The 25,391-nt window shown below is 51.0% G+C and overlaps 1 protein-coding gene across 3 annotated transcripts in view; it reads right to left on the bottom strand.

Moving 5' to 3' along the window:
* Positions 1–4,818: 4,818 nt before the first annotated feature.
* The window catches only part of CABLES1 (Cdk5 and Abl enzyme substrate 1), a 107,307-nt gene continuing 86,734 nt past the window's right edge, over positions 4,819–25,391 (bottom strand). For all 3 annotated transcript variants that reach the window (XM_057699697.1, XM_057699696.1, XM_057699695.1), the window contains 3 exons: positions 10,092–10,198; positions 8,621–8,828; positions 4,819–6,217 (listed from right to left, as the gene is read on the bottom strand). In XM_057699697.1, coding sequence (XP_057555680.1) covers positions 6,077–6,217; positions 8,621–8,828; positions 10,092–10,198 — 456 coding nt within the window. In that variant the 3' untranslated portion in view covers positions 4,819–6,076. The remainder of the gene's footprint in view (positions 6,218–8,620; positions 8,829–10,091; positions 10,199–25,391) is intronic.

Below are 25,391 nucleotides of genomic sequence, written 5' to 3' on the forward strand. Positions count from 1 at the left end.
GGCAGAAGCGCATCAGCAGCTGGAGAGCAAGGGGACCTCGGTGGCGTGGTCTGCAGAGTGCGACCTGAGGAGAGAACTGACAGCTGCCGAGAACAACCCGCCTGGTGCGTGACAGTTTTGCGATGATTCATTTGACTCAATCAATATTTGGTAAATTCCATGTGCTGGGCGCCCAGGGATATGGTGGTGGGTACCGTTCCTGCCCTCCTGAACCCTGTGGTCTACAGTAGCAGCTAATGACCGTGAACGTGCCTCTCTGCACATCTGACGAGGGCCTGAGTTCTGCACGTGATGACTGGGGGCCGAGGCAGGAATAGTCTCAAACAGCTCTTAATCCCTAAGCTAGTCTTTGGTTCCGCGGTGTGATATGCGTTTCCCTGCCAGCTGATGGTCTGCCCAAGGTGTACTTGGCTTAGCCTTAGAGCAAAACCAATGTGCATCTCCTAGCCGCACACCAACAGGAGGAACAGCAGCCAAGGAGCACGGCACAGCAGAGGGGTTAAGAGAATCTGTGTTCACTGGACGACACCGTGGAGAAGTCACACGTGCGCAATGAGAAACCGATGGGTTGCATGCTGGTGGACACCCAGCCTGGCCGTGTTACCCTCACTGATCTTCTGCTTCCTTCTCAAAGCCTCTTGGCTCACCTGTGGCAGAAGCACATTTCTCCCAAAGCCCGTTCTACCAGGGCCCAGAACGGTGTCCCCCATCAGCTATGAAGGCTGCTCATACCCAAGAGGATGGCGGTCTGGACTCTGTGGTTCCGGATCTCTTCTCCCCCCCTGCACGGAAGGGCCAGCGGCTGCTGGGTGGGGTGGGGAGAAGGCCCCACCTCACCTGAGAGGCCATGAGTGCAGCAGGACCAGAGCGGCATCTGATGTCAGCCTGGCTCTTGCCTCTCCACGTTCTTAGCGTCTCTGTTTTGACCCAAGCTCGAGGCCGTGCAGCTGGTTGGGCTTGGGGATCAGACAGACCTGGATATGAAATCCCCTGCCTTTGCCACTTCGTGGCTGGGGCAAGTAAAGTCACCTTTCAGGGTCTCAGTTTCCTCATCTCTGAAATGGGAGCACAATACCTAATTTTACAGTTTGTTAAGGGTTAAATAAGAACATGGGCTTTAAGTGCCAAGCACGTGGCTGGCAGGTGCTATCTGCTTGGTGGATATTAAGTCCACTTGTCAAACATTGTGCCCAAGGGGTTATCCGCATCTCTGGCGTCTCACCAAGCTGTCCAGGTGCCCTGGTCAGGACTCCTTGATTTCATCCTGTCATTTTGATCTTCACTCACTGGACCAAACAATTGCTGTAACTTGCCCATCTTGTCACTCGTGTGTCAGGCTGATTCCTGAGTGGTGGTTTCCAACCCTGCTGCCTTGGGCTTGTCTATTCCAGGTCCATCCAGGGCGTTTGTCCTGCCCCTGGAGCTTTTCCATTTCGGGGGCTCCCTCCGAAGAACAGTATTACGGCACCTGGAGAGGGTGCCTTCTACTCCCCTCCAGTGATCTCTCTCCAACCTCTGGAAGCCCCTCGGGGCAGGCCTTTGGGGTCCCTGCCCTCACCCACAGAACCCAGAGTAAGACGCATTTTATAAAATGCTACATGGGACCTCAATGAAGGTCAATCTGGAAGCAAACTGGAGATCTGCCCATCATGATGTCCCAAGGTCACAACTGGCTCCAAGGCTCACGCTCCAATGCCCAGAGGCCCTGACCCTCCTGTCGCAATTCTCCACCTGTGCGTGGGCCTGAGAACCTGAGATACAGGCCTCACCCAGGCAGCAACCTTAGTCAATTGGTTTAACTGTAGCTTTATCCAATTTAAATCTTTCTGGCCACCCGCATCCACAAAATGTTAGATAAGGCAGTTAGGGAAACAGGTGTCAAAACTACCTTTCAGCTAGAAATGGGTACTGTTCTTTTTGGTATTAAAAACCATCTACTGCTCCCCTGTTTTGGACAACCCTATACATGAGTAGGATCGTTTTTCAGACAGAAAATTTATTTCCTATGCTTACAGGGAGGAACAGAACCTCTCGGATTTTAATGCACACAAATGCCTACGGAATCTTGTTGAGATGCAGAATCTGTAACAAGGCCCCATGGGATGCTGAGGCTGCTGGTCCTTAGACCACACTTTGAGTAGCAAGATGGTAGCAGCAGACGGTACACGGGCACGTGCCACCCTCACCACGCGTGTCTTCAGGGTGCAGCCAGCCCCGTGTGCGCAGACTTTCTGGAGTATCTGTTTAGAAGTCTGAATGGCCCTTTATGCTTTGGCAGTGAGACGACCATGGCCTTCGGTTATTGTTTTCTTCTTTTACAGCTTTTTGCCGCATTCTGCCTTGCACTTGCACTCCTGGAAGCCACTTCCAAGTTGGTGTTGACAATGCGTGGCTCCAGATTTGTCTTGATGTTTCCTCCCTTGTCTGGCTCCCAGCCCTCTACCCAGCCCTGCTGGGACCTGGCCAGCACTGGCCTTAACCAAATGGTCCTGGCAACCTATAGGGGATGAACTCAGGCTGTCCCTGGGGGAGGAGAGCCCTGGGATGCTCCCCACACACAGAGAACACAACTAACAGGTAACAAAACTACCTGGCTCCAATTGGCTTTGGTCCAGCCTACCCCTCCTCCGCACGTGCAGATTGCACGGGAGGCAAGGCTTCCAGGTCCATGAGTCATGGAGGCAGCCAGGGCGAGTAGGGGGTGAGGGCCGGCCATTCAGCACTGAACCAGAAATGCCTGAGAGACAAAGTGTCCAGCAGCAGGGCCGCAAACAGACCTGTGTGCTGCTGGGGGAGTAAAGGGGCTTGTGGTTTGGAGTGTTTTGTGCGGAGCCTGCTGGGCCTGCTGTGTGGTTGACAGAAAGAATAGAGGAATTTTTGATCAGGAGAAAAAGGCTGGCACTTCCCTGGTGGCACAGTGGTTAATAATCTGCCTGCCAATGCCGGGGACATGGGTTTGAGCCCTGGTCTGGGAAGATCCCACCTGCTGTGGAGCAACTAAGCCCATGCGCCACAACTACTAAGCCTGCGCTCTAGAGCCCGCGAGCTACAATTACTGAGCCCATGTACCACAACTACTGAAGCCCGGGAGCCTAGAGCCCGTGCTCTGCAATAAGAGAAGCCACCACAACGAGAAGCCCGCGCACTGCACTAAAGAGTAGCCCCCGATCACCACAACTAGAGAAAATGCATGCATAGCAACGAGGCCCCAACGCAGCCAAACATAAATAAAAAGCAAACCTTAAAAAAAAAAAGCCAAGGAACAGGAACAGCTTTGCATTTGGTGTGGATTTCCTGCTTTAGTGTAGGTTTGATTGGAGGGAAAGAAGGGAAAGGAGTGACCTCTAATAAGTGTCACTGGGCTGAGACCCCCAAGGCCTTTGTGGGGAGGGGGACAGACCCTTCCCGGGCAAGGCGCAATGCAGACCCACTGCTTGGGGACAGGCCGGCTGCACCAGGTGGGCTGCTCCTTTGGTTTCCATCTCTAACCTGACTTCACAATCAGGGCACCAGAGGAGAGCATCCCCGGTCCACCAGGCCAGTCTGGGGAAACCAAGTCAGGTGACGTGGCTCCTGCCATCTCTAGAAGCAGGGGCTTCCCCAGACACTTGACCTTGAGGAGAGCTGCAGAGGCTTCAGGCAGCCCAAGAGGGAACAGGGCTTGCAAGGGGCCGGGACCTGCCCTTGCGGTGGAGGGTGGAAAGGCAGAGCCTCGGGATCGTCTACAACAGTCTGCCTTCTCTCCACACAGGCTCAGGCTGCCTCCACGACTCCCTGCCAAAGCCCGAGGCTGGGAAGTGACTGGCAGGGACCACATCCCAGGGAGGTGCCGGCCATGACCTTGGTCCCCTGGCCTCCACCTCGTTCTCCTTTCCCTTCAGAAAGCTCATGTCATGGACGAGAAAAAGGTGCACTCTGGACAAGATCTTTCATTCTCAGCCTCTTTTCCAACTAAATTAAAAGCAATAACCTCCCCACTTAACAAACCCACAGGCCAAAATAGACTTTTACATTAAGATAAGCCTTTTAAAAAAATGGACCTGCAACTTCTTCAGTCTACCTCATAAATGGCAAAAACCAAACTGCCCCAAACCCAAGAACATTAGCCCGTTTTTAAGACACAGGAAGGACACAGGGTGCTGCCCTCCACACGTTTGGGCTGGTGGCCCGTGTCACCCACCAGATGTCCCCCGAGCTTGGCAGGAGGCTCAAGGCAGACGGATGGCGGGGAGCTACAATTCCTAGATACCAGTGGCCTGGCTTCCCAGAGAGGGTTTCCACCTGCCAGGCCCTCTACGGGGAGCCAAGTGGGCTGGGAACTAGGGGGCTCATCAGGGAGCTGCAGGCGACAGACACCAGCAGAGGAAGGTCAAGGGCGGGTGATGCTCAGGTGATGGAGACGTTCTGAACACTTCCTTCCCAATTTACCTCACCAACAGTAGGTGCCCCCCAAACAGGAACTGATCTATTGAGCCCAAGAGCTCACGTTCATCACATCCCTCACCCAAGTCATCTCACAACTGAATCCAGCTAAGGAAGTTTGTCAGCAAAATACTCAGGACTACACTCTGTTATGTGTCCGGTTTGCTCTCTCCCCGGCCGCTCCTTGAATTCCTCCAGCCCGCAACTGTCCGATGCTTTCAAGCTCTGCTAACTAAAGCCAGGTATGCACTGTTCCCATCACCCCTCCTCTGGGGTGAAAAGCTCCGAATCTGTGTGTGAAGCCGAGGTGTGACTGGTGGCAGACGCATCCGTAATGCAGGGGTGACTCCTGAGACTGACGTGTCTACACATACACATACATGGATACAGAAACAATAAAATACTTTAATTCTCTTTTTACAGGGCCACAGGCTTCCTTCTGTCAGGTGAACCCCAGGGGGCACCTCTCTCCTACAGCTCCGAGGGGACAGCGTGATGAGGTGCCTCTGTACAGGTCGTCCCAGCGAGTCGGTACAAGTTGCAGTGAAAACTCTGCACTAACAGCCCTGGGGAAGTGGTGATGCTAAGAGTCACTGCCTCTTTGCCTGACTCAGCCTCAGCTTAAGATGCAGTTTGTCCCAGCTGTCAAAAGCCTCAAAACACCAATCATGCGTCTTACCCCTATTCTGGATTTTATAAAACACTTTATATATAGATAGATAGATAGAAAGCACCATAAACGTGCCTGTGATGCACTCTAACATAGAGCACAGGAATACACACCACGGAGCCCAACGCCAGCATCTCCACAGTGGGAAAAGTGCGAAGGTTCAATGTGCACACAAGGTGTGACGGCAGAAAGGTACAGAGCATCGCACGCCACACCTTTCCACGCAGCCCAGCCGACAGGGAGAGCTTGTCTTCTCTGTCCTGTGGGCAGCAGGAGCAGTAACAGAAACAATGTCATTTTCCAAGAGCAGAGGATGTCAATCTGGTATGGAGAGAGTGACTGCTCTCCAGAGATTATCTAGAAATAACTGCCGAGGGTCAGCCTGGCTCCTGACCCCAGGCTGAGGTCTGCTCTGTAGAGGGTGGGGCTGGCTTTGCGGGTGGAGGGCTGATGCGGTATCTCTCAGACACACATGCTCTCACACTCAGCCACACAGCCCAGGGGAAAGTGCACTTCCAACAGTGGATACAAAAATAGATTGGCACGCTCTTTTGACACATCAAGGGAAGCTTTTAGAAGCTTTCTCCCAACTTCTGCAAACTTTCTCCCTCCTCTGCTCTAGAACTTCGCACTCCGCATTGGAATGGGTCTGGAGAGAAGGCCCTGGACCACGCCTGCAAGGTCTGTGTGTGGCCACGAGGAAGTCCGGATGGGGCCAGCTAGGAAACCTTGCTAGTGGAGAGCCGGGGGAGCGGATCTCTGCACAGGTCTCCCCTCCCTGGCTGAGCAGTAGACAGTTCACAGCCCACGTCGGCTGGCCAGACAGAAGACTCCCTGAAAAGATTCTGATACTGCTTCTACACAAAAACATGTCGAGAGGAAAAAGGTTTGCTATGTTGAGTTCTATTTTTGCATTTCCAGTAGTACGTGCTGCCCCACCAAGCTCAGCGGAAGTGGTCCCCCGGCCCTCCTAGGAGGCCTGTGCTAAGAGCTCTGGACCAGGCGTCTGTAGTGGGGCATGACTTCGTGCTCTGGCAGATGAAGGGCAAATTCCAAGGCCACCAACACTGGGAACTCAAAGGCAATCAGTTCTCGTCTATTCAGCCGGAACTTCTCTTCCAGTTTCTGCAACAGAATTAAAGAAAACCAAAAGCCTTTTAGCTTTGATATAAAAATCCTATGTTTTCTCCACGTGTAACCTCTGTATCCATCAGCTGGTGACTGGTTACAGAGAAACCTGTTATGGGCAAGACTGTGGAGGAAGAAAGGGAGGCATCCGCTGTGTCTTCTGCTCTCAGTCCTGGCGGAGAAGGACTCATACCTCCCCGAGGACCCACAGTCTGCCGGGAGCCTCACATACATCCCGTGACTTCATTACATCTCTCAATCTTACAAGGTCAGTGTTACACTCATCTCTATTTACAGATGGGAAAATGGGGTCAAGAGGTTAAGAACTCTGTCTAAGGTGACATGGGCAGCAAACTGCAGTGCTGAAATTCAGACTCAGCTGAGACTCAAACTGTCCCTGTTATGACTAATTATTCAAGCATAGACGTAAGACTAAAAATGTGGCAAAGCATCTACAGCCACAATAACCACGTGGTGAGTTTAGGACTGGGGGAGCTGGTTCTTTCATTTTATGCCTAAGGACCAAATCCTGGCGAGGCTGCCTCTCTTTCACAGCATCACATGGCTTGTGTGTGTCTGACAGTGCTGAGCCCACACCCAGGGGTCCCCTCCTGCCCTGCCTCTCGGTCCACCTGCTGCTGGGGCTGCTGGCCTAGAAATGGAGAGCAAGCAGGGTGAGAGGGTAGGGAAGGCCTCATTTTTGCTAGAGTGCATTCAGCTTTGGCTTAAACCTGACTTCTGGCTTAATTAAAAAAAATAAAATCTCAACACCAGGATAGTCGGCGACTACTTTCGGATTGTAACTGGGTCGGGCCCTTGTGTCAGGTAGCCGCTGCGCTAACGGCCTGTCGGACCGCTACCCTTATCCTCTGCATCAGGCCTATCAGCACTGCTGGGTGATCTACTTCTCAACTGTGAGTCAGTGTGTGCAACAGCACGCTTGTAAAGATTCCTTAGTGCGGCTGTTCTCTGTGTAAACCTACTGATTCTCTGCTCAGAGCTGGTATCCAAACATCACCTCCATGGTCCTAAAACTGTTTACTATATAAGCTAGATGATTTTGTACCATTTCTTATCATCAGCAGAGCACTGACCTGAAGAATATTCTTTCACGGGACTTGCCTGCTGGTGCAGTGGTTAAGAATCCGCCTGCCAATGCAGGGGACACACGTTCCAGCCCTGGGCCGGGAAGATCCCACATGCTGCGGAGCAACGAAGCACCACAACTACTGAGTCCAGGTGCTGCAACTATACTGAAGCCCATGCACCTAGAGTCTGTGCTCTGAACAAGAGAAGCCACCGCAATGAGAAGCCCGCGCACCACAAGAGTAGCCCCTGCTCGCCACAACTAGAGAAATGCCCTCGCACAGAAATGAAGACCCAACACATCCAATAAAAAAAAAAAGAAAAAGAATATTCTTTCCTCCATGGGTGGATGAATGCATAAACAAAATGTGGCGCAGTGGAATGTTATTCAGCCTCACAAAGGTAGGAAATTCTGATGAATCTCCTGACCTGTTCGCTTTATTGTACCTCAAATTTTCTATGAATACACTGATTTTTTTTTTTGGCCACACCACGCAGCTTGTGGGATCTTAGTTCCCGGACCAGGGATTGAACCTGAGCCTTTCAGCAGTGAAAGCGCAGAGTCTTAACCAGTGGACCTCCAGGAAATTCCCAGAATACACTAAATTTTAAAACAGGCATTCTTATATCTGTCCAAGAAGATCAGTGTTTCCTTCCTTTAAAGGGGTTCTATTTTTTCTTTTTTAAGTATTTATTCATTTATTTATTTAGCTCCACCGGGTCTTTAGTTGTGACACGCAGGATCTTCAGCTGCAGCATGTGGGCTCTTAGTTATGGCATGTGGGATCTAGTTCCCTGACCAGGGATAGAACCTGGGGCCCCCTGCATTGGGAGCGCAGAGTCTTAACCACTGGACCACCAGGGAAGTCCCAAGGGGCTCCATTTTAAAAGGAAGGAGATACCACTCAGTCAAGCCCATGCCCTTCCCCAAAAAGGGAGGCAGTCAAGGCCACAGGAAGCCAAGGTGTGTCTGATGGACACTCTACAGGTCACACTGCCCACAAGACCCCTGGCTATTACAGAGGCTTCTGTGGCTTGGAGAATAAGCTCAACCTCATGGTGCCTGAAAACGTATTTTTATGCCCAGACCCAATGCCTGGGATCTTCGGTCTCATCGAAGTGGCCCATCCCTCTGTTCTAAGACAGCCTGAGACGTGGGCTGATGAGAAGGCCGACCTCTCAGCCCTGGGTCGTGAGCTGGTACTAAGGATCAGAATTCTCCCGGGCAGGGTCACCAACCAGGCTCTTCTGAGAGACCAGGGCTGGCCTGGAGCATCACCCAGCACCCAGACAATCAGGGCTCAGCCCACTTACGTCAATTAAGTGCTTGACTTCGTGTTTTTTGAGGTCGCTTCCGATTTTGGCTGCTAAGAGCACGCATGCCCCGGCACAAAGCTTCCGGTTCTGTTTGTTTAGCTTTCCCTTGAGCGCGAGCTTCTCAAAGTAGACAAAGGCCATGGCCACCGTGGGCTCCTCCAGGCCACAGTCCTCCTGAGCCAGCTTCCGCATCTCTCGCTTCAGGCTAGAGAAAGATAGGAAGAAGGGAAGAGTCTTATCAGAACTCGGAGTTTCGGGGGACCCCAAAGGAAAAGACACCCCAGTTTTGAAGACGTCTTCTCTCACTCCCAGAAGGACGACGTGGCATGGGATTCATTCTCGATGAGTCGACAGACTTAAGTCGCTGGGGCTTCGGACCCTTCTCTTTTGGTCAAGCTGTGCAGACCATGTCAACAGAGGACCGCACTGAATCCAAGGGGCTGGCTGAGGGTCTGCAACCTAGGAGGAGAGCCGCCCACAGCGATGGAGGGCAACTAAGGTCATTCCAGAGAGATGGTTACTGAGATAAATTAGGTACTTGGTATCAGCTCTGCCGAAGATCACACGTGGCCACTGACTACGGCAGAGGAGGGGCTAGGCTTAAGGGCACGGCAACCAGTCTACGTAGGAGAGCTGCCCGACCAACAGACAAAACATGAATCCTTCCTTTTTTTCACCTCTTTGGCGAGAAACATGGCAGAATCTAATCAGGATGGGGATACGAACAGCTATGAATGTCGGCACAGAGTCCAACACGGTACTTGTGTACAGCCTAGCCTCCATCACACCACACACACACACATACACACACACACACACACACACACACACACACACACACGCACACATGCACGCCTTGGAATCTTGCTGCCCTGGCACACAGACACCACAACACAAGGCAGCTTCTCTCCAGCCCAGCAAGGCCAGTCCTCTTGAGCACTGGGCCGGCAGATGGGAGTCACCACACGGTCGATCCAGTCAGCTGCAGGGGAAACTGGGGCCTGATGTGGCTGTGGCTGTTTTGCTGACTGCTTACAGATAGGGCTGGGCTGTCCCCTCTGGGCGGACGGTTGTGGGTAAAGATTGATCTCAAACGCGATGATGCCAACTCGTCTCTGTGTTGCCTGCTTTTGAGAAAGCAGGGAACCGAATGTTTCCTATTCTGAGTCTTCCATGCATAAATCTCACTGAACTGTGAGCCACAGTCAGTATGAAATGACTCCTTCATGAGCAACCTCCCCCCAGATCCTTGTCGGCTCGTGCCAAGGGCTCCGCCTCTGTCCTGCCTGCCTTGGCTCACTCACCTCTGGGCACCGGTCAGCCAGCACTGGATGAGCCTCTCTCAGCTGAATGTGACCGTGATTCACTTCCCCGGAACAACAGAAGACCCGTCGTACACCGCAGAGCTCAGTGTGTGCTGGGAGAGGGGCCTGGGGGAAAGTTCAGGCGGGGGCCCATCCCCACATACCTCCTTATTTTGCTGAGTGTTAATTTAATGTGAGGAAACTTCTCCTTGAAGGTCTCATTCATGTCCTTCTTGAGATCTGAGGGCTTCACGTAGTCGATCACTGTGGTCTGAAACAGGTGGGGCGACATGAGTCACTCCTTAAAATACGGGTCATGGGTCATCCTCAAGTGCAAGTTACGCCAACTTCCAACACCCCCACCACCAGCAACAGGGAACTCAGACGAGAGCCACCTCGAGGGCTCTGCGGGATGCAGCAGCCTCGCGGGCAGGGCCCTGCAGGTGGATGGAAACCAAACCCTGTGCCTCAGCAGGACCTGGCCACACCTAGAAATCGTCAGGAGTCCGAGCCTGGCAGAAAGGGGAGCCCCTCTTCGTGCCCATGTTTCAGCCTGTTGTTCACATGGTGTGTGATCTGGACCCGCACAGATCTGGGTACGACTTGACCGTCACTAGTCACCTGGCTGTGGGAGGTGTATTTAATGACTGCAGACCTCCGATTCCACAACTGTAACATGCAGACAGCAACAGCGCCTGTCTCATACGGCTGTTTGGAGAACTATGTCGGAAGTGCTCTGTGAGGTGCTTGGTACACAGCAAGTGCTCAATAAATGTTAGCTACTGTTTTTTTAATTTATTTTTTTAATTGTGGGAAAATACACATGATATAAAATTCACCATTTTTACCGTTTTTACGTGTGCAGTTCAGGGGCATTAAGTACTTTCACCATATAGTACAACCACCACTGTTATCATCTTGCAAAACTGAAACTCTGTCCCCATTAAACACTAACGCCCCATCCCCTCCCCCAGCTCCTCCCGGAAAGCACCATTCTACTTTCTGTCTCTCTGAATGTGACTACTCCAGGTATCTCATAAAGTGGAATCACGCAGTAGTTGTCCTTCTGTGTCTGGCTTATTTCACCGAGCATAACGTCCTCGAGGTTTACCCACGTTGTAGCACGTGTTAGAATTCCCTCCCTTTCTAAGGCTGGATAATATTCCCTTGTAGGTACATAACGTTAGCTATTATTAACAGTCCCGTGTACACGGAGTTTCCTCTTCCTCCCTTCCCCTTCCTTATTCCATCCATCCTTAAAGACTGGCTCCTTCAAGCCCTTCCTGTGTACCCTGATCTCCCTTGCTTCTCTGTGTCTTACACTATTAACTCTGAATTAAACTCAGTCTCGTGGGGGAGAGATATATTGGGAGATTGGGACTGACATATTCATACTACTATATATAAAATAGATAACTAATAAGGACCTATTGTATAGCACAGAGAACTCTACCTAATACTCTGTAATGGCCTATATGGGAAAAGAATATTAAAAAAGTGTAACTATATGTATAACTGATTCACTTTGCTATACACCTGACACTAACACAACACTGTAAATCAACTCTACTCCAATTAAAAACAAAACCAAACAAAACCCAAAAAACTCAGTCTGGCTGGATCTCACCAGATTAATCTTCTCCCACCTCCTCAGGAATACACTTTCCAAGGGCTGCAATGTGTGATGCCTCTCCTGGGCGGTTACAGGCCGTAACTCCTGTCAGGCAAAGCCAGAACAAGAGGAAGCCACACACTGTGATGAGAAGGTCTGTTCCCGTGGACAGCCACGGCCAGCCTCTCCTCCGGCGAGTGCCCGGCCTTTTCCAGAGGACGCGTCCAAGGTTTCCTCAATGGCTGTAACAAAAGTTGGTGGCTTTCTGTGAACACCCCTATTCAGAAGACACGTGGTTGGACAGGCTTTCAGAACAGGCACGTGGAATGTCTCTGGTGTCACTTTATAACCAAAAGCAGGCAAATAGCCTGCAGGACCAAATTCACTCTGATCTTAACAGCACCTCCTTTGCTTCTCTGGTGAATAAAGGCAAACCACAGCTGTATTAACTCACACGATTCCACCAAACTTGTTCAGAGCTTTCCCAAACCTCGGAGCTGTGGTCTTTCCGGCCCAACTGAGAAGGCTGTCCCTCAGCTGACCCAGGACACACCCCTCTGGGAGCTGCCACGTGTCCCTGCGACGTGTGATGAGGAGCTGGGAGGTGGCAACTAGCCGTGCAGCATGTGTGGACACGTGCACGCACACACGCGTGTGCAGTGCTGCTCTGCTGGGCAGTGGGGGCGGGGTGCACGCATTTTACGGAGGCCACTTACTGCCAAGGCCCAGGAGAGCGGATGCCTTCCCCATGGCAGCCTGCAAGACGCCCCTGTCATCTCAAACAGATGTCTCCTCCGGGCTGAACAGGATGTAAGATTTTTCATTTAGGAAACAGGCAGCAGAATGGGGGACCACATTTAACACGCTCACCTCAAGCTGGGCCCATCGGCCAATCAGCCACTTGTTCTGTTTCCTAAATACCCAGTACCCCCTCCCCCTTTCTCCCACCCCTCCCCACATCCTGACCTCCCAGGGACAGCCCCTCCTCCTCCTCCTCTGCAGACAACGGTCACAAGGTTTGCAATGATATGAGCTGGTTCAAGGAAAGAGTCACCAACGTTTGTTGGGGGCCAAAGCCAGGTGAACCCTCAGCAAGGATATTCCAGGGGCTGGAGGTGAGGTCAGGGAGGGGGTGTCTGGATCCCTCCCTGTGGCAACCACAGCAGCCCTGCTGTTTTCTGTCTTAAATGTAGATACGATACGCGCAACACTTCTCTTGAAAGAAGGCTCCCACTGTCAAAAGAGAAAGTTTTAAGTTTTCCAGCCACCTCACCTTACAGAGGAGGAAACAGAGGGTCAGAGAGGTGACGGGACTTGCCTACTCTGAGGCAGGGCGCAATGCTTTCCTGCTCTTAATCAGACTGAAATAGCAGGGGTTAGTAGCAGCAGGGCGTATCTCCAGGCAGCTGGCAGGTGGAAAGGGTTGGGGATGGTGGTTAGTGGCTCCATCTTCAGCGAGTCAGGCAACTTGCAAAAAGCGGCTTAACCTTCCTGAGCTGAGCCTCACCTTTTTTCTTCTCTGCACAAGATAAGAATACCTGACGGGCTGCTTCAGAGGTTTATCTGGAAGATCAGAGAGAACACGATGTACCTAAAGGACACTGGAGAATTTTATTGAGAGGACGACAGGGGGAGACAGCAGCAAACAGGCTCCGCTCCAGCCCCACTGAGTCTGTGTCTGAGGGTGGTGCCCTGCTCTCTGCACCATGGTCTTGCCCATGTGACTGTATGCGAATCAGAGCCTCCTTGCCTAGCCTGCAAGGCCACTTCTGCAGGATCACCTTCCTTAAACCCCAGCAATTCACCTTCACTATACACTACGGCTTGGGTATTCAACCCCTTCCTGGGATGCTTTGCTGTACTTCCTGACTCCTTTGCTGCTAGGATTCCAAATACAATTCCAGTTCTTCCTGTCCGATGCACTGGTGTCAGAAAGCAGAGCTGAAGCAGAGGCTGGGCTTCTGTTGTTTCTGCTGCCAAGAAGAGTCACGGCAGGAGCCCTAGAATCCGTTTCCATTCTGTGGGTGTAGACCACAGCAGGGCGGCATGGGTCTGGAGCCAGCAGCAGCGGCGGCTTCCTGACTGTGGAGGTGGCAGTACTGTCACATCTGGAGCTGACAGCCAGTGCAGATTCCCCTGATGACCTGGTTCTTTAGTACAGTTTTTTTTTTTAAGTAAATAAATTTATTTATTTATTGGCTGTGTTGGGTCTTCGTTGCTGCACACGGGCTTTCTCTAGTTGTGGAGAACGGGGGCTACTCTTCATTGTGGTGCACAGGCTCCTCACTGCAGAGGCTTCTCTTGTTGCGCAGCACAGGCTATAGGTGCTCAGGCTTCAGTAGCTGTGGCACATGGGGTCAACAGTAGTGGCTCATGCGCTCTAGAGCACAGGCTCAGTAGCTGTGGCACACGGGCTCATCTGCTCCGTGGCATGTGGGATCCTCCTGGAGCACGGATCAAACCCGTGTCCCCTGCATTGGCAGGCAGATTCTTAACCACTGAGCCACCTAGGAAGTCCCTGCAGTATGGTTTTGGGACCATTCCTGAAATCCCAACTTAGGCTCTTTCATCAGACTCCCCAGTGACTCTATAAGCTGTTCAGTACCCTGCAAAAAACGCCTTTCGTATTAAACTAGCTCGAGTGGATGCTGGGCTTCATGACTGAACCGTAACTGACGCGTACACTGTTTTTATTGATGGCATTTACTGCTATTGTAACAGGACTGCTCTGGGGGGACAGGCAATAGGGCCGAGCTCTGCTTGCCCTAAAGGCACTAATGTCATCAGTTCACTGCAGCACTGGGGTCCTCCCATGCCACTTCCTGACCAGCCCTAGCTTTAGAAGGACCCCGTGAGCACCAACAACCCAGCTCAGCTTGCAGCCTTGGAGGTGAGGCAAGGAGGGCCCAGGCCACCCCCAAGCCTGCACCTTGTAGGAAAGACTCTTATTTTCACAAGCAGCCTCATTCTAGCTCATGGAGAACCGAGGTGGGACCTACTTTTCCTGGCAGCAGGATGAGTGGATGGCTGTATTTGTTTACTTGCTGGACCCTGGAGAAGCGGGTAGAGGGAGGGCCAGTGAGCTGATGCTGAGACCCCTGGTTCAGCACCTGGTCCCCAGCAAGGGCTGCACATGGCCAAGCCCTCAAGTTCATTTTCTAGGTGGCAGACTTCCTCTGAATCCCACCTCTGCTGCCCTGAGGTACAGAGGTGGCATTCTGTGATGGCTTCTGTGCGGGGTTTCCAGCCGCAGGGCCATGTCTTAGTGACTGCTCCCAGTGCCCAGCAGAAGGTCAGCTGGCAGCCTGATCCACCATTTACTCGTCTATGTGGTCATCACCTGGCTACTCTGAGTCTTTCCTCAACTAGACAGAGTACATTTTGTGCTGATGGGGTCTCTGCAAACCTCCATCTTTCTGTCAAGGCCCCCCATTTCCCGACCTCCAAGTGGCCAGCAGCCCTGTCTAACAGCGGGGTGTGGCAGAGGGAAGGGCTCCAGTGCGGAAGGTATGGGACGGACACAGGCCAGCTGGGCCCGCATTCCTAGGGATTGGCGGCATCAGGAAATCCAAGGGCATCTGGGGAAAGAGGCTGTGAATGCTGACTGCTGGAGGCTTGCTGTGCCCGTACCTGAGCCAGGTGTCCAATAACAGTCATTCTAGTTCATTTGCTTACATATATTTTGGGGGGTGAGGTTGGTTGGCTTCTGGCACTGCAAGACTCAAGACGGCAGGAGGATGGTGGTAAATCATGGATGTCAGTCTGAGTGCCTTAGAAAACAAACGTGGTTGTATCAGTTTCCGGTGGCTGCTATAACAAAGTTCCATAGACTTCCTGTCTTAAACAACAGATATTTATTGTCTCACAGTTTTGGATGCCAGAAATCCAAGATTAAGGTATCAGCAGGGCCACGGTCTCTCTGAAACTCTCCCTTGCTACTTCCCAGCTTCCGGTAGTCCCAGGTGGTCCTTGGCTTGTAGACGCATCACTCCAACCCTGCCTCCACGAAGTGTTCTCCCTGTGTCTGTGTTCACATGGCCGTCTTCTTTTTTTTTTTTTTAATTAATTAATTTATTGGCTGCATTGAGTCTTTGTTGCTGTGCATGGGCTTTCTCTAGTTGTGGTGAGCGGGGGGCTACTCTTCATTGTGGTGCATGGGCTTCTCACTGTAGTGGCTTCTCTTGTTGAGGAGCCTAGGCTCTAGGTGCACAGACTTCAGTAGTTGTGGAGTATGGGCTCAGTAGTTGTGGCTCACGGGCTCTAGAGCACAGGCTCAGTAGTTGTGGCGCACGGGCTTAGTTGCTCCGTAGCATGTGGGATCTTCCCAGACCAGGGCTTGAACTCATGTACCCTGCATTGGCAGGCAGGTTCTTTTTTTTTTTTTTAACAGATCAAATCACTTTAATGAGCCGAGCAGAGCAGCAGAAATGTCAGTAATCGCTATCCTTTCATCTCCAGTTCTGTTCTTTTTCTTATTTGTTCGTTTTTTTTTTTTTTTTTGCTAGAAATCATTTATTTTTCATTGAGTTCAAGATACAGAAAATTTTTTTTAAATGTACAATTTGATATTTTTTTTCTTGTTAGTAATGTATATATGGCAATCTCAATTTCCCAATTCATTCCCCCCCAACCCCTCCCCCACCAGCTTTCCCCACTTGGTGTCCATATGTTTGTTTTCTACATCTGTGTCTCTATTTCTGCCTTGCAAACCGGTTGATTTATACCATTTTTCTATATTCTGCTTATATGTGTTAATATACAATATTTGTTTTTCTCTTTCTGACTCACTTCACTCTGTATGACAGTCTCTAGGTCCATCCATGTCCCAATTTCGTTCCCTTTTACAGCCGAGTAATATTCCATTGTATACATGTACCACATCTTTTTTAATCCATTCATCTGCTGATGGACATTTAGGCTGCTTCCATGTCCTGGCTATTGTAAATACTGCTGCTATGAACATTGGAGTGCATGTGTCTTTTTGAATAATGGTGGTCTCTGGGTATATGCCCAGCAGTGGGGTGGCTGGGTCATATGGTAATTCTATTTTCAGTTTTTCAAGGAACCTCCATACTGTTCTCCATAGTGGCTGTATCAATTTACATTCCCACCAACAGTGCAAGAACGTTCCCTTTTCTCCACACCCTCTCCAGCATTTACTGTTTGTAGATTTTCTGATGATGCCCATTCTAACTGGTGTGAGGTATACCTCATTGTAGTTTTGATTTGCATTTCTCTAATAATGAGTGATGTTGAGCAGCTTTTCATGTGCCTCTTGGCCATTTGTATGTCTTCTTTAGAGAAATGCCTATTTAGGTCTTCTGCCCATTTTTTGATTGGGTTGTTTTTTGATACTGAGCTGCATGAACTGTTTATATATTTTGGAGATTAATCCTTTGTCTGTTGATTCATTTGCAAATATTTTCTCCCATTCTGAGGGTTGTCTTTTCATCTTGCTTATAGTTTCCTTTGCAGAAGCTTTGAAGTTTCATGAGGTCCCACTTCTTTATTTTTGTTTTTATTTCCATGACTCTAGGAGGTGGATGAAAAACAGATCTTGCTATGGCAGGCAGATTCTTAACCACTGCACCACCAGGGAAGCCCCACATGGCCGTCTTCTCTCTGTGTCTCTGCCTTCTTAGAAGGACACCTGTCCTATTGGACTAGGGCCCACCTTGCTCCAGTATGACCGCATCTTAACTAATGTACATCTGCAAACACCCCATTTCCACAGAAGGTCACATTCTGAGGTACTGGGGTTAGGACTTGAGCCGATCTTTCTGGGGGACGCAAGTCCACCCACAGTGGTGGTGTTGCTCACGATGGAGTTGCTGTGCAGCCTCGCTGTCTCTGATCCCAGCCCTTCCTCCCAGGCGGGATGCAGCACCAACTCCGCCTGTGAGGCCCCTGCTCTGCCACAGGCAGCAGGTTCTGGCCTTGGCCTTGATCTGAGGGAGCATGTTTCTTCTGCCCCCTCCTCCTCCACCTACAGAGATGGCTCTCGCTCAGTCTTGCTCTCGTCTCTGCTTCTCTGAGCTGCAGTTCAGTGGGGAAGAGCCAGACTCTGGAGCCAGATGCCTGGGTTTAAACCCCAGCTCAGCCACTTGGCATCTGGGCACTAGTGCAGGTGGCTTAACCTCTCTGTGCCTCAGTTTCTTCATCTGGCTTCTCCGTCACGTGCTTTACACGGATGGCGGCAGGCCACCAGACACACAGGCTGCCTGCGCTCAGCTGCTCAAGGCAAACCATCAGGGTGGCTGAGTGGGCGGCCCCCAAAGCGACAATCTGCTCCCAGGTCCTTGCTCAGACAGGGCCCTGCACACACGCTGCTCCTGGGGCCTGCTGCTCCAGACTGGCCCGCTTGGGCCAGGCGTCAAGTATGGGAAAAATTGCCCTGGGCCCAGGATGACCCCTTAGGTAGATTCCAGAGGGATGACAGTCCTCGCTTTTCTCGGCTCTGGTTCCCTCTAGGAAACACCTTCTGGGACATAGCAGGCACGACTCCTCCGCAAGGTCCTATCTGTCTGATGGAGCCTTAGGACATCCTTTAGAGGCTGGACATTCTCCACATTCCACCAACTCCCCCCCCCCACCCCAACCGAGAGACAGTGGTCCTCTTTCCAGTGATAGGGTGAGCCGAGGCGGCAGTACTGGGAGGCTGAGCTGCAGGCGCGGTCACAACGCGCCCCCAGCCACCCATTCGTTTTGGCTCGAGAGAGAGTGAATAAAACGGGAAGCCCACGCTTTGCTCCAGATCCCCCATCAGCCTACGTGCATGGTTTATAAAGACTTGCAGTGGCTGGGTTCTACACTGCATCCTTTGAATCAAAGTGCTAATAAATGGGCTGTGGTCCCCTCCTGGTCTGGGACAGACCGGGTGACCACTGTGCTCAGGGCCACCAAATTCCAGGTCATGGGATTTGCCAAGTGCAGGGCTCCTTGCGGCCCCAGCAGGGGCTGACAGCCGGGCTGGGCTGCATGAGGGATGGACAGCTCCATCCTTGGCACCTGCAATTTGCAGAGGGGGCGAGAGATCACTGAAATGCACTTTCTCGCAGCTGCCTGGCTGCAGGAAAGCTGTGTGTGCACAGCTACAGAAAGAAGAGGGAAGGAGACCATCTGAAATGCAGAAGGCCCAGGGAGATGCAGTTCAGAAAGGAGCCCTGCCCGGCCTGCCCCGTCAGAGACTGGAGGCAGAGTTAGGAAAGGCCCAGCGTGGGGGCTGATGCCACACGTCCCTTCTGAGATAACAGGAAACGCCGGTAAGACCACAACCTAGTTATCCAGCTGGAAGAGTCTACCACATCTACAGCGGAGACGCGGAGATACCCTTTGCTTTTCACACAAACAAATAAAGGCTTGACTCATTGTGAGAGAAGGGAGGGAATCTGCACAGAGCTGAACTTGGGCCCCATTCTGGCCCACGGCACCCTCCGCTATGCCCTGAGGCGAAGGCCTCTCAGGGTGGGGGTAGCGATGGGGTGCAAGAGGAGAGGGTGGGGGCAAGCAGAGGGGAAAGGGAGGCAGCAGGTGTGTGTTGGGGGTACGTGCACCTCAGTGACAGTGCTGGAGAAGAGCGAGGCGCTCAGAGCTGACAGGTTGCTGCTCTGATTCCCACAGGAACAACAGAAACGGTGCTTCCACTAGGGGCCTGGTAAGACTCATTCGTTCCACCCACACGTCCGGGCCTCGCATCTGCCTAGGAATTCTTACAGCAGCTCTGAACTGATGTGAGCTTGCTGCAGACTCTGCTGCTCCCCTCTGGGTCAGGGGAGCCCCTGGGACTGGCATATTCCAAAGGAGCCAGGCCCCGGCCGCAGGGCCACCTGTGACCCAGAAGGCAGCAAGGAGCCCAGGGCAGGCGTGCGGCCTCTCCCAGCCTCGTTTTCCCGGCCTGTGAAACAGACCATACAGGCAGGGATGTCTGCAGCTCCTTCCGGTGCCAACAGCCGCGGCTTCCACTGCACTTGCCCAACACCCACGGGGCTCTGAGCCCAGCTGGGCACCGGAAAGCAGACGTGACCTGCTTGCTAAGGAAAGCAGAGCCGTGGCCCTCGACGAAATCTATCTAACCACACACAGCTGGGCATTTCAGCCGTTCTGTGTTTACTCCTTTTCCTTGAGAGGACAGTAAATCACCAGGAAACTATGGGAATGTGTGCACGGACTACGTGGCCTGGGGCTGCATTTGTTGCTATTTCTACCCATCGGATTCTAAACACAGGATCCTGGATCTAACCTCTGCCCCTTCTGTTAGGCGAGTAGCTCTTCAGCTTCTCTCACGGAAATGAAACGGTCTGCAAACAGAGGAGAGGCACACAGGGAAAGTTGCCCTTGTGTCAGGATTACACCACCACGTGGACTGATCAGGTGCGCAAAGTAGGTTCACAGTTTCAGACACATGTCAAGTATTTACCTGGCACTACAGAAACTTCTGGAGTAGTTTCCACCCACCTGAGATGACACTGGGTGGATGGGGCCCCGAGGTCACACACATCCACATAGTATTTGGATGCACTTTTAAACACATGCCTCCTCAAGGGGGTGGTCTCAGAGCGTGAGCTGATGAACTGTGTCTGCGGTGTCATGTTAAAAATCACAAAGTGACAATCAAACATGAGACAAATACGGAGAAAGGGAGCAGATGCCACAACATCTTGGGTGAAACGTAAAGCAATGTTTTGTTTTGCAGTATTTTTACAAGAAAAAAAAGATGAAAAAGAACCCCACAATACTGATGCATGCTACCACACGGATGAATCTTGAACACATTATGCTGAGGCCAGACATAAAAGACCACATAGCGTATGATTCCATTTTCATGAAAGGTCCACGACAGGCAAGTGTATAGAGACAGAGAGTACACTGGTGGCTGCCTAGGGCTCAGAGGATGGGGGTGGGTGGTTAAGGGTAGGGGGGCCTCTTTTTGAGGATGATGAAAAATGTCCTGAAATTGACTGTGGTGATGGTTGCACAATTTTGCGAATATACTAAAAACCACTGAATTGTATACTTTAAAGAGGTGACTTGTAGGATGTGTGCATTATAGCTAATAAAGCTGATACCAAAAAAACCCAAAACCCCAAAACCCAAACCCAAAACAGAAAACAAAACCAACCATGATGCAATAAGGCATTTTATTTTAACACTTACATCAAAAGCTGGCAGACCTCAAAACCCCACTGCTCAGTGTTTGTGCAGGCGCCTGGCAGGGAAGTTCCAGGGCCCCTTCCAATCTCCAGAGAGGCCCAGCAATGGTGTTTTTGTAAGGCTGAATTACTTTTCTTAAAGAGGGTCTCCCGAAATGAATAAGCTTCAGGCATCTGGAAACCTGGGGGCCTGGAAAGAGCCTTGCAAGGGAGTGGCCCCTGGGCACAAGCTGCTTTAGCTTCTCAATAAATCCACCTGCAGACAGGTAAATAAGTGCCTATGTCATCCAGACAGCTTTCAGTGAAAAAGAAATACGGAGAGAAAGCAGAATCCAAAATGGATTAATCTTCCTTTTATTGTCTTCTATTCCCTCCTGCTCAGCATCTCATAATGTCCTGAAAAATTAAGTTCTAAGATATATTCCCACAACCCTGGGGAGATGCTGAGACCAAAAGAGGGTCTTTTCTATGAGTCCTTAGATTGTACTATTAAGTAAATAAAATAGGCACTTTATCATGGAGATCAATCCAAGAGATGTCCTCTCGAGATTTAGATACCTATAGATATCATAAAGGTTGGTAGTCAAAACAGTTCGAGAGGGCTTTCTTCCTGAGAAAGGAAAAGGATCCAGAAATCCGTTCACAGCACGTTAATTCTGCTGGCGTCATCTCAGTCAGCTCTGTTACTTACTTTCTCGTCTTAATTGCTCTCCACACCCATAAGTGAGGGGGAAAAAACCACTACCGACTTCAGCTGCCAGGTTCTAATGATAAATCACCACTCTCTGGTGAAACTTTAATTACAGGCCAGGAGGCGCACAGGGCAGGAAGCACCGGCTCGGATGGGAGGCCTCTGGTCCTCCCTCACTGCGTTGAGAAACCATCGCCAACCTCAGGCCCTAAAAGAATCTGCATGTAGCCAGGAGGCTCGACATACTTTCATGTTCTGTGGTCACCTCCTAGAAACTTTAAGGCCCAAATCCCTGGGGCAGCTGCTATTTGATTTCCACATCTGTTCCCAGGAATTTTTTTTTTTTTTGGTTCAAACCCCTCCTTTGCCCTTTCACAGTGGCTAATACTGGAAGTGACTTGCTTGGATCAAAGTTAAAACACAACTGTAACGGGAATGCACGGCTAGTTTCAAAGGGTTCCACTTAAACTCTGTAAATAACTGGCTTCTTTCTGAGCCTCGGGGAACAGTCAACTCAGAAACCCTCCCACTTTAAGGCACGGCCCAGCGGCGGCAATGACTGGCCTTTTTATCTTCCACTGAGAACAAACGTGAATGAAAATATACCTTCAACTACATCCTAGCCGGTAAACGTCACCTGCACGATGACTCAGAAAGCCCGCTCCTAGGTATTTACCCAAGAGAAATGAAAATATATGCCCACAAAAAGACTGGAATGTGAATGTTCACAGCAGCAGTATTCATATTATCCCTAAACTGGAAACAACGCAAATATCCATCAACAGGAGAACAGATAGATAAATGATGGTGTATGCGTACAATGGAACCCAACTCAGCAATTAAAAAAAAAAAAACCAAGCTACTAATACATGCAACATGCCGCGAATCTTACAGATACCAAGCTGTGTGAATGAAGACAGATTTAAAAAAAAAAAACACATAGTATACGATTCCATTCACACGAAGTTCCAGCAGAGGCAAAACCAATCGTTGGTGACAAAAGTCAGAAGAGCAGTTGCCTTTGCTGGGAGGGGGTGTGAAGCAGAGCGGGATGGAAAGAAGGGAGCTTTCTAAGGGGATAGACGTGTCCTACATTTTAGTCAGAGTGGAGGGTACAAAATTCATGGACGTATACACTTAAAATGGGTGTATTTGATTAGATCTGTTACACCTTAATATGAAAAGAGGAAAAAATGGCTGCCGCCGCAGGAGGTGATGGGGTAAGAGGACTCGCTCACCATGGTAAAGGTGGCTTGATTCTGTAGAGGCCACACCAGCACCTCAGACCCTGAAATTCCACAGGTATTGGATACCGCAAAACCCAGGACGAGAGCCCCTGGTTCTCAAGTCTGGGCCTCTGCTGGGCTGACTGAACTTAAACTGCCCTGCGGGCCTTGGAGGCTGAGGTTTAGGGAGGTGGGGGGTGCTGCTGTGAGGGACTCGCCGGCTCCCTCCCCCAGACCCCACAGCAGGGAGCCCGGGAGGGCGGGAGGGGCTGGGCTGCACAGGCGTCTCACGGGGCTGGCTCCACCTGCAGGGGGCGCCCTGCCAACCAGGAGGGTTCACTCTGCAGCAGGAATGCTCCAAGCTGTGTCAGCTCTTCCCACCCACCTGTAGGCCAAGATGTGCCCCAGACCCTCAAAGAGGGCCTTTAACAACACGAATCAGGTAACCTGTAGCTCCCTCTGTCCACCTTGGTATCCGGAGCCTATTAACGAGTGCAGCTCTGAGCATGGGGTCAAGTTAGTGGAGAAAACTGTCAGGATCATCAGAGAGAGAGAGAGAGAGAGAGAGAGTGTGTGTGTGTGTGTGTGTGTGTGTGTGTGTGTAAAGGGCAGTGACTGTTGCTGTTAAAAATATCCACTTTACACAAGGTCAACCTCTTGCACACTTGAGGCTCTTGCACGTGGGGCCCCCTCCCAAGGCCCGGCAGGCTTCTCTCCCCTCAGCGTTCACTTTTGATGCCACGTCCTCAGGGGAGCATCCCTGAGGCCTACCCCCAACCCCTAACCCTCCCTGTCATTTCTCACCACTTTTCTGAGATGATTCCTCCCTCACCCTCCTCACTACAGTGACGTGTACTGTTTGCTGTCTGACTTCTCCACTCATTCTATGGTTGAGGAGAATGGGGTCGGTGGCTGGTTTGTCCTCCACTGTATACGGAAGAACCTGGCCTGGCACATAGTAGGGCCTCAGTCAATACTGGTTGGATGGACAAATTCTATACCTCTTACCCAACACACAAAATAAAGCAAGCAAACTGAAACCAGCTCCCCTACTCTCTCTCCTGCAAGTTCAATGCAAAAATGCACATGAAACAGCCCTAGAATCCATGTCTTCTTCTAGAAAGGAAGTCTCCTGGGAGCCCATCTGAGGCTGTTTGTAACCGTGACATGCACATCAGTGCTGAAAAGTGGATGTGCCCCCATTTTATCAAAATACCAATATCTGTGGCCATAGCATAAGGAGATGTAGGTCTTATGAAGCTGACCAGGGAAATGCAGCTCACGAGCAACTTCATTGTCCAAAAAAATGGACATTTACAGGACACACAGGCTACAGACTCAATGTAGTGAAGTGCAAAATGGCCCACTTGGGATCATAAAAGGAGGAGGGCAGGACATACATGCGGACTTGGCAGGTCATCTAGCGTGCTGTCCGGGGTGGTGGTGGAATGATCTGTGTGCACAATAGCCCAGAATCTCGAAGCTCACAATTAAATCATTTAAAGAAAAAAAAAATCAGAGCCACACCAGCCAGACACCAGGCCTATAAAAGGAGAGGTCAATATTATCACCAGATGCAACATGACTATAAAAGAGCTCTCCCCCAAACCCCGATGTCAATCAAAAACAGTGCACCTTCAACTTCTCTTAGTTACCTAGAAATCTATTAAACTGTTGACCCAAAGAATCAACTTCACATCTTACCCTGAGGCCGGGGGTTCTGCCACTGGCTGATGTGGATTCAGAGGCATAGCAGGAAGAGTACTAAGCCCTGGGTTCTAGCCTCAGCCCTCTGCTTCCTGTCTGGCACTCTGACAGCCTCGCTGCTCAGACTCCCTGAACCATGGTTTCCTGCCCAAATTACTTAATAAATAAAGCAAACGTTAATGAATAAAGCAGTGAACAACATAAAGAACCCTTACTGTTACACAAGTCACGACCTTTCTTGCTCCCTCCATGACATCAGGGCAAGGATTCCGGTCATTTATCGGACACATTATGTACCAGCTGATACAGATAAGCCCTGGTTTTTAGAAAGAAGTAAATAATCTAACAGGTCATAGGTAGAAAAAAATAACTCGACATGGCTCCGGTTTTGCTTTCTATGTTTGGAGTTGGAGAATAAGAATGGGAGAGAGAGGAGCTGGGGCAATTTTAAACAAAATGCCTTTGGCAATTCATTCTGACTCGATGTGGCATTTTAGAATGATCTCTGAGCTATGTGCCGATTACACGAGGATATATGTTGAAAGTGATCAGTGAGGGCATGAGTTATGCCTGGTGCTTCTCTGATGTCAGCTACTTGCCAAATGCTCAGTGAGGAGAGAGACTGGGGGTGGTGGGTCCCAGCTTAGAGTGAGTGCATGGGGTGAGGTCCCACTCTGGCCTCTGCAGACACAAGAGCCTAGAACAGAAAAAGGACCCTCTGCTCACTCTTGGGGCCAGGACTTCTGACATCAGCTGGGCAGGGGAGGAGCAAGAGAACCAGGGTAGGACGTTTTCAGCTGCGCCTGACCATCTGGGCCTGGCAGGGGGCCAGTGGGGGCATCCTGGGTGAGTGCTCTCTACCTGATGGCATGTGTGGCAGGCCTGGCAGGGCCTGAAAGCCTGGCTCCCCAACTCCCACAGCAGCCCGGGCTCTGCCCACCTCTAAGTCAGGGCAAGTCTGCCCAGTGAAGGTACACAGGACCCCGTCAGGCCCCACTGGTGTCTGGAGAAACAGCGGCCAGAGTGGTGGGAAATGGTGGTCCGCAAAAAGCAGAAACCAGAATTACACAAAGGGAAAA

This window comes from Hippopotamus amphibius, chromosome 11, assembly GCF_030028045.1.
Source record: "Hippopotamus amphibius kiboko isolate mHipAmp2 chromosome 11, mHipAmp2.hap2, whole genome shotgun sequence".
NCBI classification, from domain to species: domain Eukaryota; kingdom Metazoa; phylum Chordata; class Mammalia; order Artiodactyla; family Hippopotamidae; genus Hippopotamus; species Hippopotamus amphibius.